General features: G+C 50.5%; 1 protein-coding gene across 1 annotated transcript; it reads right to left on the bottom strand.

The window, feature by feature from the left end:
- Window positions 1-12,115: 12,115 nt before the first annotated feature.
- Window positions 12,116-14,007, bottom strand: LOC142471236 (E3 ubiquitin/ISG15 ligase TRIM25-like). Its single transcript, XM_075578041.1, has one exon. The coding sequence runs from the start codon at window positions 13,972-13,974 to the stop codon at window positions 12,388-12,390; it is 1,587 nt and encodes a 528-aa protein (XP_075434156.1). The 5' UTR covers window positions 13,975-14,007; the 3' UTR covers window positions 12,116-12,387.
- Window positions 14,008-14,925: the final 918 nt, after the last annotated feature.

Here is a 14,925-nt window from a genome sequence, read left to right as displayed (position 1 = left end):
ACTAATATTACTACTACTACCTATTACTATTACTACTATTACTACTACTGCCTATTACTACTATTACCTATTACTACCTATTACTATTATTACTACCTATTACTACTATTACCACCTATTACTATTACTACCTATTACTATTACTACTATTACTACTATTACCTATTACTACCTGTTACTACTATTACTATTACTACCTATTGACTTGTAGTGCCCGTACAGAGCCTTTCCTGCAGCACAGGGAGTAAGGGGGGGAAACGGAAGCCCGGGGGGATCGGAGGGAACCTGGCTACAGATGTGTAAATAACAAGCAGCTGTACTGTGCGTGTGTAAATAACAAACAGCGGTACTGTGTGTGTGTAAATAACAAACAGCGGTACTGTGTGTGTGTAAATAACGAGCAGCGGTACTGTGCGTGTGTAAAATAACAAGCAGCGGTACTGTGTGTGTGTAAATAACAAGCAGCGGTGCTGTGTGTGTGTGTAAATAACAAGCAGCGGTACTGTGTGTGTGTAAACAACAAACAGCGGTACTGTGTGTGTGTAAACAACAAGCAGCGGTACTGTGCGTGTGTAAAATAACAAGCAGCGGTGCTGTGTGTGTGTGTAAATAACAAGCAGCGGTACTGTGTGTGTGTAAATAACAAACAGCGGTACTGTGTGTGTGTAAACAACAAGCAGCGGTACTACAAGCAGCGGTACTGTGCGTGTGTAAACAACAAGCAGCGGTACTGTGCGTGTGTAAATAACAAGCAGCGGTTCTGTGTGTGTGTAAATAACAAACAGCAGTACTGTGTGTGTGTAAATAACAAGCAGTGGTGCTGTGTGTGTGTAAATAACAAGCAGCTGTAATGTGCGTGTGTAAATAACAAGCAGCGGTGCTGTGTGTGTGTAAGTAAGAAAAAGCGGTACTGTGGGTGTGTAAATAACAAGCAGCTGTATTGTGGGTGTGTTAGTAACAAAAAGCGGTACTGTGGTTGTGTAAATAACAAGCAGCGGTACTGTGGTTGTGTAAATACCAAGCAGCTGTACTGTGGGTGTGTAAATAACAAGCAGCGGTCCTGTGGGTGTGTAAGTAACAAGCAGCTGTACTGTGGGTGTGTAAATAACAAGCAGCGGTACTGTGGGTGTGTAAGTAACAAGCAGCGTTACTGTGGGTGTGTAAATAACAAGCAGCGGTACTGTGGGTGTGTAAATAAGGCCCGGGCCATAGAGGGGTGGGGAGAGCGGAAGCGCGCTAACGCTGAGGCTCGCCTGCTTCAGTCAGCGCGATTGCACGGACTTGCAGGCGAGCCAGCGTGCGCGAAGGGAGCCGGGGGGAGGTGGTTGGAGGCGGGGCAGTGACGTCGCTGGGCCAATCGCCCGCGACGCACTGACGTCAATGTCACGGCGCCGACGTCACGGCGCCGTGACGCTGCTGTGCTGTGATTGGAGGTTTTCAGCCGACAGCGCGCTGAAAAACAGCTTGGCGCTCGGCTGAAACCTCCAACTCGTCAGCACGCCTGCGGACGCTCGCGTGAGCCCCCTCTCAAGGCATCCTCATTGAGGATGCAGGGGCTCAGCGCGGAGCGTCCGCACGCCTCAGCACGGCCTGTCCGTCTATGGACTTGGCCTAACAAGCAGCGGTACTGTGTGTGTGTGTAAATAACAAGCAGTGGTACTGTGGGCGTGTAAATAACAAGCAGCGGCCCTGTGTGTGTGTGTAAATAACAAGCAGCGGTACTGTGTGTGTGTGTAAATAACAAGCAGTGGTACTGTGTGTGTGTAAATAACAAGCAGTGGTACTGTGGGCATGTAAATAACAAGCAGTGGTACTGTGGGCGTGTAAATAACAAGCAGCGGTACTGTGGGTGTGTAAATAACAAGCAGCGGTACTGTGTGTGTGTAAATAACAAGTAAAAGGGATAAAGGGGAATGTTACAGGGCAGTAGAGGCTTTTCCTCTAATATTTCAGGAGATAATATACACGTTAAATCATGGGACAGTAACCCCATTATTTCCTATGAACAGGACAGGTTTTATCCCTATGAAACGTAAATGTTTGGCAGATATCCCCACTACATATTATATGCTGCAGCATAACAAGAAAGGCAGGAATCACTGCACACAGCAGAATAACAGGAATAGAATAAACGCTCATTGGGAGGTGACAAGATTAATAAGACTAACAGATATTATATTATTATCCCACGCGCCTTTAAAGATGCCGTCCCACCTAGGGCCAAAATAACTCAGCGGCAGAGTTATATCCGGGGAACTGACGCATCTCTTTACAGTATCACACACCTAGAAATATTGTGATAACATTTATTAAATGAGATGAGAGACGCGGTGAGATAAACACTTGTCTGACAAACATTCTCAGGGAGAAGCAGGAATATGTTATTCTGCATAATACAATTCTTATATTATAAAGCATTTCCATTTACTGACACAGCACAAACATATATATGTAATGGGTATACGCTTCTATATTACTTCTATACGCTCGCTCCCAGAACAGGAACTAAACAAAGATTAAAGCAATCAGATATCCCCAGGACAGGTATGTGATTTTATACTCACCATAACTTAACTCAGTATTATGGTATAGCCTATCCCATGGCCTCTCTTGCATTCCCAGTAAAATCAACCCCACACTGATGAGACCCATCAAGGTCGAAACAGCTGTCTGTGGGTGGTTTTCTGGGTATGCACCTTAACCCTGGCTGTGCTCAAAGCTGTGACCATGCAGTAAGCTTAAGCCTATAGGGAACCATGTTAAAAATGGTTATTGAGCAGAGACTTCCGGTGACGTCACCAGGGATGGCTGGGTGAATGAGGAGCTCTGTGGATCTACTGCATAAGATACCAAAAAAAGGCACCTAAAAGCAAGAAATTTCCCCTCAATTTAACCCATAAGCAGAGATAAACGCTCCCCAAGATGACATCGAAGGGAAAGAAACAGACTGCTCATGGAAGTGCTAACTTTTTCTCGCCGCATCAGAAGAAAGCAGAGGAGCCTGCAAAGAGGCAAGATGGCGGCGGAGCACGCGGCCCTCCGACCCCCTTGTGTGCCGGAGACCCGGTGAGAGACCACCCAGAGTCAAGAGAACCCCTAACAAGGGGCTACATGGAGGAACTCTTTGCCTCGATGCACGAAAAGCTGCATCTGTCCCTAAAAACGGACATTAAGGAGGCAGTGCGGGACATCAGGGAAGAAATCGCCTCCCTAACAACCAGGGCAGCTGAAACGGAAACCAAGGTGGAGGGAGCCCTGAGCCGACAGACGGCGATGGAGGAAGAAATTGCCCACCTAAGGGAGGAAATCGAGGCCTTAAGGGAGAACCAGGAAGAACAAGAAAATAGGGATAGACGACAGAACATCAGAATAAGGAATGTCCCTGAAGCGGTCTCCCCAACACAAATAAAAACTTACCTCCTTGAACTGTTTGAAATGATTTGTGGAGATATACCAGAGAGGGATCTCGAAATCGATAGGGCCCACCGAGCCCTGGGGCCCAAATCAGATGACCCAAAGAGAAGACGGGATATAATTGTGAAGCTACACAGCTATTCTACCAAAGAAAGACTCCTAACAGCCAGTCGCGAGATAGAACCCCTCACCTTCAAGGACGAACCTATCCAACTGTACAGCGACCTATCGAGGATGACAGTACTACGACGCAAGGAGCTGAAACCCTTAACATCCTTCCTACGAGAAAAGGAAGTGAAATATAGATGGGGCTTCCCATTTAAATTGGTTGTTAACAAGGGGGGACGGTTCTTCACGATGAAGCACCCCGAGGACATGTCACCATTCGCCCAAGCTTTAGGCCTAACACCCCCTCCGTCATGGATGTCGACCCCCCCACATCGGGGGCGCGAGGAAGAGAGAGACGGCCCAGCTCGAGCATCTGAGAGGATTGCCGCCCTCCAACAGCGAACAAAAGACAAATAAATAAATAAACAAATTCCGGACTTACCTCGGGACCCCTGGATGGAAGAGCTGCGGAGATCACCCCCCACTCCGAGGACGGAGCCTCACTGCGACTTCCCCGGAGGACGGATGCCACGTGGATCGCTCGGCGGTTCCCTTCCCGCGAGATGAGGAGCCACCGCGCGATCTCCTGACCCCGGCGTTCAAACCCGAGAAATTCCCCCAGCAGGACATCTCGCCTCGCCGAGTGATGGGAGCAGCCACTTGGTTCCGGCCCCGAGATTTCGGCACCCCGGCTGGGGATTTGCGCTGATGAGCAAGGGAACCAGTGACTGCCTAGCTCCGTCGATCATGAGAAGGTGGAGGGCTCGTGGGGGTTTCCGTGGGGGCGGCGGGGGGATCCTTACTACAGCCTCTGAACGAGAAGGGTTCGCAAAGCCATGCTGCCCTCCTCTGCCCCCCTGGGTGCCCCCCCCTATGTACAACGGGGAAGTCCCCCCCCGAATAATTACATAATAGTGTGAGGCTATACAGGACGGGGTGTCCCCCAGCGGGGGAAAAATAATAAGGAGTGTTCAATACGCATTAGGACTGTCCTGGTAACCCCCTAAAGCTGACAGGCGAATAAAAGTGTAACGGGACAGAGCCCCACCTGTTAGCCTCCACCGACACATATAAACAGGCGATAGCAGCCCCCCCCCCTCCAGCGGCTCCCCCCCCCTCCAGCAGCTCCCCCCCCCCTCCGGCGGCCCCCCCCCCTCCAGCAGCTCCCCCCCCCCCCCTCCAGCGGCTCCCCCCCCCTCCAGCGGCTCCCCCCCCCCCTCCAGCGGCTCCCCCCCCCCCCTCCAGCGGCTCCCCCCCCCCCAATAGCTCCCCCCGAAGCGCTTAAGGAAAGAGCCAACGGGGACAAATCATAACATATACGGAAGGTATACACGCAATTGACATAAGATGAGCGCCATCTGCTGGATCAGCCATATATCACCAGGTCTGTTGCTTCAATTCGAATAATAAATTACATGATACCGACGACATGTGAATGTATATGGAATTTTGCAGCCTCTCCCCCCCCTCCTCTCCCCCCTCCTCTCCCCCCTCCCTTCCCCCCTCCCTTCCCACCCTCCCTCTCCCCCCCTCCCTTCCCCCCCTCCCCCCCCCTCCCTTCCCCCCCTCCCCCCCCCCTCCCTTCCCCCCCTCCCTCTCCCCCCTCCTCTCCTCTCCCCCCCCTTCCTCCCCCCCCTCCTCCCTCCCCCCTCCCCCTCCCTCCCTCCCCCCCTCCCCCCCTCCCCCTCCCCCTCTCCCCCCTCCTCTCCCCCCCCTCCTCTCCTCCCCCTCCTCTCCTCCCCTCCCCCCCTCCTCCCTCCTCTCCCCCCCTCCTCTCCTCCCCACCCCCCTCCTCCCCTCCTCTCCCCCCCTCCTTCCCTCCCTCCCCCCTCCTCTCCCCCCCCCCTCCCCTCCTCTCCCCCCCTCCTTCCCTCCCTCCCCCCTCCTCTCCCCCCCCCTCCCTCCCCCCTCCCTCCCCCCTCCTCTCCCCCCCCTCCTCCTCTCCTCCCCTCCCCTCCCCTCCTCTCCCCCCCCTCCTCCCCTCCCCTCCTCCCTCCCTCCCCCCTCATCTCCCCCCCTCCCTCCCTCCCCCCTCCTCTCCCCCCCCCTCCCTCCTCCCCCCCTCCCTCCCTCCTCCCCCCCTCCCTCCCTCCTCCCCTCCTCTCCCCCCCTTCTCCCCCCTCTCCCCCCCCTCTCCCCCCCTCCCCCCCCTCCTCTCCCCCCCTCCCCCCCTCCTCTCCCCCCCTCCTCTCCTCCTCTCCCCCCTCCTCTCCTCCTCTCCCCCCCTCCTCTCCTCCTCTCTCCCCCTTCTCCTCCCCCCCCTCCCCTCCCTCCCCCCCTTCTCCTCCCCCCCTCCCCCCCTCCCTCCCCTCCCCTCCCTCCCCTCCCCTCCTCCTCCCCTCCTCCCCTCCCTCCTCCCTCCCCCCCCTCCTCCTCCCCTCCTCCCTCCCCTCCTCCCTCCCCCCTCCCTCCCTCCCCTCCTCTCTCCCCCCTTCCCCCCCTCCCTCCCCCCCTCCCCTCCTCTCTCCCCCCCTCCCCTCCTCTCTCCCCCCCTCCCCTCCTCCCTCCCTCCCCCCCTCCCCTCCTCCCCCTCCCCTCCTCCCTCCCCTCCTCCCTCCCTCCCCCTTTCCCCCTCCCTCCCCCCTCCCTCCCCCCTTTCCCCCTCCCTCCCCCCTCCCTTTCCCTCCCTCCCCTCCCTCCCCCTTTCCCCTCCCCCTCTCCCCCCTTCCTTCCCCTACCTCCCCTCCACCCCACCCCCCCTACCCGCCAGCATGGGTGCTCCAAATTAAAGCATAAGTTACACAGTATGTGCACTGACACCCCAAAGGGGAATGTTGAAAGTTATTGAAATGTGTTGAATCCGGTTTTAGGCTCACACAGCCACTCCGAGTTGAAAATATGTTATAATATAATATGAGACCACCCCTGACCTACTCATATAAGATATGTTCCCTATTCTCTCCCCCCCACCTTTCATCCACCTCCCCCCCTCTCCCCCTCCCCCCCTCCTCTCCCCCCCTCCCTTCCCCCCCCCTCCCTCCCCCTCCCCCTCCTCCCCCCCTCCTTCCCCTCCCCCTCCCTCCCCCCTTCCACCTCCCTTCCCCCTCCCCCCTCCCCTCCCCCCTTCCTTCCCCTCCCCCCCCCTCTCCCCTCTTCCTTCCCCTCCCCCCCTCCTCCCCACCCGCCCTACCCGCCAGCATGGGTGCTCCAAATTAAAGCATAAGTTATACAGTATGTGCACTGACACCCCAAAGGGGGAATGTTGAAAGTTATTGAAATGTGTTGAATCTGGTTCTAGGCTCACACAGCCACTCCGAGTTGAAAAGATGTTATAATATAATATGAGACCACCCCTGACCTACTCATATAAGATATGTTCCTTATTCTCTCCCCCCCCACCTCCATCCCCCCCTCCCTTCCTCCCCCCCCTCCCCCTCTCTCCCTCCCCCCCCTCCCCCTCTCTCCCTCCCCTCCCCCCCCTCACTCCCACCCTCGCCCTCCACCTCCCTCCCCCCCTCGCCACCCCCCCCTCACTCCCACCCTCGCCCCCCCCCCTCCCTCCCCCCCTCGCCTCCCCTCACTCCCACCCTCACCCCCCCCCCTGTTTTGCCAGCACGGGTGTTCCAAATTAAACATAAGTTATATGTACACTGTGGCCCCAAAGGGGAAATGTTGAAAGTTATTGAAATGTGATGATTCTAGCTTGTGGCCCACGTATCTCCTCTGTGCTGAAATGTGGCTATAATATGTCATGGGGCCCCCTTTGGACTACTCATACAAACACGTTCCCTATCCTAACCCCTCCCCCACCATTCACCCCTTCCCCCCCGCCCACCCTTCCCCTCCTCCGCCCGCTATCACTTCCCCCTCTGCCCTCTCCCTCCCTCCCCTCTCACCCCAGCCTCCCCTTCCTCTCCTCCCACCCTCCACCTTATCCCAACCCCCCGACCAAATACTCCCTCTCCGCCACACTAACCAACTGAACCTAACCGGCCCTCCTACTCGTGACTCCAACATTAAACCCAAAGTCAGAAACAAGGTGTACTCAAAAACACTAGGTAAAGGTCCACGTCTCCCTGCCCAACCAGAGAGGAGACAGACCCGGAACCACCTCCCAAGGGCCTTAAGCCCAACAACCGGCTAGTAGACTACCGGTCACTACTTGTACTAGGCCACTCAAAAGCCTAGTCCTTTTCATTTTCTTCTCCACAACCCCTGCTGATACTGTCCCAGCAGGACTTCCACCCCCCTACCCACCCCTGTACTTCCCCTCCCCCCTCCTCCCCCCCCTTCCCCTGGGGAGGCGACCCAAACGTAGAGACACACGCCCCACAGACCGCACGGCCCCACACCCTAAAGGAAATAAACGAAGCGCTAAAGCAGGACCTCGCCGTTGGGAAAAGTGAGGCCCTAAAAAACTATGCTGATAAAAGCTCCTATGGCTAGCATATCTGCAATTAAATTGGTTTCTCTTAATGTAAAAGGCCTACAAAATAATAGAAAAAGACGATTAGCTCTTCAAGAAATGAAGAGATCCGGTGGAGATATCATTTTCCTCCAGGAGACGCATTTTACATCTCAGGATCCGCCTAAAACATTCCAAAATGCATTCCCCTTGGGGTTTTATTCCTCATTTAGCAGTAAAAAAAGGGGAGTTGCAATTTTAGTCCGCCAAGGAACCCCATTCAATTTAACAAAAACAGTAACAGATCCAGAGGGTAGATTCCTTGTGGTGTATGGCACACTCTCGGGTACAGAAATCGCTCTGGTCAATCTATATGCCCCAAATGAAAACCAGATAGTATTTCTGAAAAAAGTACTAGAGGACTTAGACCCGAGATACCTGTCATCAGTGATAGTGGGGGGAGACCTGAACATGGCCCTTGACCCAACAGAAGATAAATCATCCACCCCAGGCTGACCACACCTGCCCCAATCCCTTAGCAAAGGGAAGAGATTCAGAGAAATACTAAAGGAATTTTCCTTGATGGATATATGGAGAACCCAACATCAGGGCCAAAGAGACTACACATTCTTCTCAGCACCTCACCAGACCTATTCTCGTATTGATTACTTTCTGGGATCCAGAAATATCCTAGAGGCCTCAGTAGGCTCAGACATAGGCCCAACGTCCTGGTCAGATCATGCGCCAATCACTTTAACCCTATCGGTCCCCTTCATAAAAACATTCTCCTACAATTGGAAATTAAATGACACACTGCTAAATTGCCCAGAGGTGGAGAGAAAGATCAAAAAGGCCCTTAAGGAGTACTTCATTAACAATTGTGGTACGGTCTCATCTCCTGCAATACTGTGGGAAGCCCATAAGGCTGCAATCAGAGGTAACTTTATCTCAATTGCCTCCCACAAGAAAAAAGTCAAGGCAAAAATAACAAAGGATCTGACAGAGAAAATAACCAATTTGGAACAACAACATAAAATTAACCCTTCAAAAAGAATCTATAAAGCCCTGATCACCGCTAGAAATGAGTTAAAGAACATCCAACTTGAAAGGGTGGAAAAGGCCCTCAAATGGACAAACCAGAGGTATTACGATAAGGGTAATAAGGCTGATAGACTGTTGGCCTCTAAACTAAGAGGCGTACAAAAAAGATCCCAGATCACGGCGATCAGAAAGGGGTCTGGTGAGGTGCTATATAACGAGAAGAAAATAGCGGACGAATTCACTAAATTTTATACTAAACTCTACAATTTGAAGACTCAAAAGGGGGCCTCAGAGTCGGCAAAGGCGGAAGCAATCTTAAGCTATCTAGCTGATTGTGATCTACCCAAGTTGACGGAGGAAGAAAATTCCCACCTCAACTCCAAAATCACGAAAGAAGAACTGATATCCGCGGTAAAGGTCTCTAAAACATCCAAAGCACCAGGCCCAGATGGCTTCTCCAATACCTATTATAAAAAGTTCCTCCCAATCCTGACCCCGCATTTGATGAACCTGTTTAACTCATTCCTGGAAGGGAACCCGATCCCTTCATCAATGTCCCTAGCTAACCTGGCCATTATTCATAAAGAGGGGAAAGACCCAACACAGTGTGGGAGCTACAGACCCATTTCACTTCTAAATAATGATTTGAAACTATATAGTAAAATCCTGGCGAATCGGTTGAACCCCATTCTGCCAAGATTAATAAATATAGACCAGGTTGGGTTCGTCCAAGGGCGTCAAGCCTCGGACAATACCAGAAAGATTTTTGACATCATTGAACACGTCCATCTTACAAACTCCAAGGCAATGCTATTAAGTTTAGATGCAGAGAAGGCATTTGATAGAATTGATTGGCTTTTCCTCACTAAAACGTTGGAGAAATTCGGTTTCAAAGATACATACCTAGAAGGAGTAAAGGCGTTGTACCAAAACCCGTCAGCAATTGTAAAACTACCAGGAGGAAACTCAGAGAGATTCCAAATAAAAAATGGTACAAGACAGGGATGCCCCTTGTCCCCCCTCCTCTTTGCTCTCACCATAGAACCCTTGGCGGCTAAAATTCGAAACAATATAAATATCCAGGGCATAACGATTGGAAAAATAAATTATAAGATCTCCCTGTTTGCCGATGATATCATTCTAACGCTAACCAAGCCTCAGACCTCCCTTCCCAATCTCCAGAAGGAGCTCGAGGACTTTGGAGGTATATCAGGATACAAAATTAATAGTGATAAATCGGAGGCCCTAAACATCAGTCTAACAGAGCCAGAAGTGAAACTAATCAAAATAAACTTTGCATACAAATGGAGCCCTTCACACATCAAATACCTGGGAGTGAATGTATCAAGGGACTACCAGTCACTATATCAGTGTAACTACCCAGCTCTCTTTGACAAAATCAAAAAGGATTTGAGCAAATGGGAAGATTACCAAATATCATGGATCGGAAGGATGATATCTCTAAAAATGAATATTCTCCCAAGATTACTGTATTATTTCCAAACCCTTCCGGTCCATGTCCCCGGCTCAGAGCTTAAAAACATCCAAAACAGGATGTTCCATTTCATTTGGCAAGGCAAAAGACCCAGAGTAGCCCGATCAGTTCTGCTGTCATCACGGGGGAGAGGGGGCATGGGAGTCCCGGATATCCAAAAATATTATCAGGCTGCTCAACTAAAGCAAGCGGTACTATGGAACGCAGACTCGACCCAAAGATGTTGGCTCCAAATAGAAACATTCTATGCTAAAATGCCTTCTCTGCCAGCATGCCTATGGAGTATGGAAAGGGGAGACATGCCACCACAAAAATTTAAACTAAGAACAGCAAGGCACACATGGGAAGTTTGGCTAAAAACTAAAAACAAATATAAGCTCGCCTCTACGGGCTCGCAACTTACACCAATATTTGACAACCCTAAGTTCCCACCGGGATGTGCATCAAAACAGTTCGACCAACTAAAATCAGAAGGAATAAAGACGCTAATGGACATAATGTGTCTAGGAAGTCTCCTAAGCTACCGAGACCTGAAAGCAAAATATAAGATCCCGAACTTGGATGCGTTTAAGTACCTCCAAATCAGACATTTCGCTCAAAAAGTATCGCCAAGCCTGGAATTCCCCTTTCCCACTAGATTTGAGGGACTCTGCAAGTCTGACTCGGACCAAAGGGGACTAATATCCAAGATCTACTCAGAAATGGAAACAAGGGAGGGATCTCCTCAACATGACTACATGTTTAAATGGGCCGCGGACCTAAATATAACTATTGAGGAGGAAGACTGGAAAGAAATCTGGGGAGCGGCCGCAGAGACATCCATCTGCACCACTACAAGGGAAAACATTTATAAAGTACTCTTCTATTGGTACCTCACGCCAGTGAGATTAAAACAAATCTACCCTCTGGCATCAGATCTGTGCTGGAGAGGCTGTGGCCAAAGGGGGGACATGGCCCATATATGGTGGGCATGTCCAGAAATTAAGAAATACTGGACTACGGTCCAAAATTTAATAAAAGAGGTCACAGACCTCGAGTTACCCATTGAGCCATTGACCTACCTACTGGCCAGACCAACTGAGGAAATTGGTCGCCCAACTAGGAAATTGATCTCCTTTATCCTCACAGCGGCGAGATGTGAAATAGCGTCCTCCTGGAAGAAGGTAGCCCCCCCTACTAAGGGAATGATTAAAAAAAGAATCAACGAAGTGATGCTTATGGAAAAGCTTACAGCCTACCTAAAGCAAAAAATTAAACCATTCGAAAGGGTGTGGGAACCGTGGATGACATTACAGGACTAGGGTCCCCTTCCAGGGTCCAAACAGGAATCCCCTTCATAAAGGACTACTACCCTAATAAACTGGGACGCAGGCCGCCCAGAAGAAGATACACTCTCCCGCCCCTCCCCGTCCCCTCTTTTCCCCCCCCTCCCCCCCCCCCCCCACACCTGTTTTTCTCCTTCTTCGGTACTATACTAAGCTTCCCCCTCTTGGGAAGTGCTCCTCATGGGCAAGTTTCCTTGCCTCTCTTCCACAAAATTTGAAAATGGTGTAATATGTTGGGATGTAAATGTTGACAATTGCATATATGTAACTGTGTATCTACCCAATAAAAAAAGTTTGGAAAAAAAAAAAAAAAAAATGGTTATTGAGGCAAAAAGTGACACTGTGTGCTCATTTGCATGTCATTTCCCAGAATCCCTTGCTGCAGTGGAAGTGCTGTATGCTGGGTGATAATGGGGAAAGGCGGGGTTGCAGACCTGCCTAAGACATGCAGATGAGCATACAGTTATATTTGCATAAATATATATATATATATTGCAAAGTGTTGAAGGGGCCCCTCTGGGTAACTGATTAATACATGATATATATTCCCCTTTTCTCTCCCTCGCTCACTGAATTCCTCCCAGTATATTCTTATTTCTATGTACTATAATATATATACTATTTCTATGGGTTCCCCTGCTGGGCCGGGATCAGTACTCCTAGCTCCTGATTCTGACCCAGCCTTTCTTACATACACAGAACGCAGCATGAAGAGGCTCAGTGAAGGTGGCAGTGACGGTGTGTAAGTGTCTGATCGGGTCACACAGCTGATAAAAGGACAGCCGCCCCGCCTCATAGTCCAGGTATATTCCTAATCTTTGCGAAGGAGACTCGGGATATATCCGAGTATGTGTTGAGTCATGTCTCACTGCATGATTATTATCACACATGTACAAACACCAGGACTTCTTATTCTCTCCTATGCGGGCCTGACGTCCTTCCCTTACTATACTGGGATAGGAAATCCCTACCCTCCTGACTCCTGATTCACTGATCTCCACTTCCCAGTAATGTTGTCCTGAGGAAAAATTCCTGGTGCTTAAAACCTGATGATTCTCAAATCTCTCTGGTGTATTTGGGCGTAACTGGTTTCTTTCTGAACAGGATGCAGTTTTCAGGTCACCTGATACAGATACATTATTAGCCGCTGTATTTACATCCAGTAATATGCCTGAAGCCTCCTGCACACAGAACCCGCTCTTTGCTTTTAGATCAGTCACAATATCAGCTAATCTCTGTAAGGTCAGTGGGATCAGAACCTCATCCAAATCCCCTACAGCAGGGACCTTATTATCCTCTCTCTCTCTGTCCTCATTATCTCCCTCCTCAGCATCACAGAAGTCAGCATTGTCCGATTCCCGTCCGTGTAAGACAGTTAATGGATCAGTGATGTTGCACAGCTCCTCAATGTGAAGCATCTTCCTGGACAGCTCGTCCTTCTTTATTTCCCGCTGCTGGATTAGATCAGAGACTGGGAGAGAAACCTGCTCTTCCCACCTGGTGATCTCACTCAGGACTCGCTTCTCTAGGACTTCTAGCTGTGCCCTGATGTCCCTAATCAGGGCAGTGACTCGGTCTGTTACCCCGGCTGCTTTATCTTGCACTTGTCTCTTCTGTCCCTGCAGACTCTGGGCCCTTTTCTCAGTCTCCTCTCTCACTGAGGTCAGTTTCTCCAGAACATGTCTCAGTTTCTCCTTCTTCTTCTCAGAGGCCTCACTCAGCGACTCCACCTGGTGTCCCCTGTGCTCTCCGACCAGGCAGCAGGACACACAGATACAGACAGCATCCTCAGTGCAGTAATACTTCAGGATCTCCTTGTGGACGGAACATTTCCTGTTCTTTAAGGAAGTGGTTGGCTCAGTTAAGACGTGTTCCACTACTTTGTTGTGTCTTTTTAAGTGAATATCACACATGGAGACTTCACACTGCAGACATGTTTTAGCAGCAGGTACAGAGGAGCTAACACAGTAAGTGCAGAAGATCACAGCCTCCTCCTGCTCCGGCTGAGTAGAAAGGAAACACTCCGCTATGTTACACAGCTTCAGGTTCCTCTGCAGTGCAGGACGCCCCTGAAACTCTGCTCTGCATTCAGGACAGGTATAAAGCCCAGATCCCTCCTGGGAATCCCACACACTCCCAATACAGGCCTGGCAGAAGTTATGTCCACATCTCAGCGTTACAGGCTGGGTATAAATGCTCAGGCAGATGGGGCAGTTTAGCTCCTCTCTCAGATCAGCAGACGCCATGCTTGGAAGCAGCAACAGGAAACGAAACTTACATTCTCCTTTGTCTCATATAACCAACAGGGCGTGTTTTTCCCTGAACAGCACACAGGGGAGGGAGGGGGGGTGGGTTGTGACTCTGACTTTAGCTGTGTGACTATTAACCCTGTCAGTTCCTGGCTGCAGTATACAATATGAGGAATGGGAGTATTGTATTGTATGTCTTTATTTATATAGCGCCATTAATGTACATAGCGCTTCACAGCAGTAATACATGTGGTAATCAAATAAATAACAGATCATAGGAATAAGTGCTTTAGACATAAAAGTAACATTAAGGAAGAGGAGTCCCTGCCCCGAGGAGCTTACAGTCTAATTGGTAGGTAGGGAGAACGTACAGAGACAGTAGGAGGGAGTTCTGGAAAGTGCATCTGCAGGGGGCCAAGCTTTATGTATCATGTGTTCAGAATATCCACAGTGCTATTCATATGCTTCTTTAAGCAAGTGTGTCTTAAGGTGGGTCTTAAAGGTGGATAGAGTGGGTGCTAGTCGGATACAGAGGGGAAGGGCATTCCAGAGGTGTGGGGCAGTATTTAAAAGAATTTGCAGCATGTCTCCTATCTGTGCTCACATGAGGTGTTTGGTGACATGTGACCGAGGTTTAGCACTTCAGGTGTTAAGTAACCTTTTAAGTCAGCTGTGTGTGTTAAGAAACCAGAGGTCCAAGATGGGGCTGTTGTGACGGTAGGGGGTGACCTGGCTCACAAATAAAGGTTACGCCCGGTTTTGGTTACTCCTGATCCGTGTATAAGGATCCAAGAGAGTTAGCTCTTGGGCCCAGTAACATTGTATCTTTACCATGTGTTATCTGTAATAAAAGCATTTTTTGTGTTGTTACCTTTCCGGGCGCGCAATAAAGCAGGGATTGCTGGGGGATGAGTTTCAGGAGGTTTTGCTGAGGAATTGTTGTCAGAA

The sequence above is a fragment of the Ascaphus truei genome, chromosome 20 (assembly GCF_040206685.1).
Source record: "Ascaphus truei isolate aAscTru1 chromosome 20, aAscTru1.hap1, whole genome shotgun sequence".
NCBI lineage: Eukaryota > Metazoa > Chordata > Amphibia > Anura > Ascaphidae > Ascaphus > Ascaphus truei.
The sequence above is the reverse complement of the archived record's forward strand: the minus strand, read 5'-3'. Positions and strand labels throughout refer to the sequence as shown.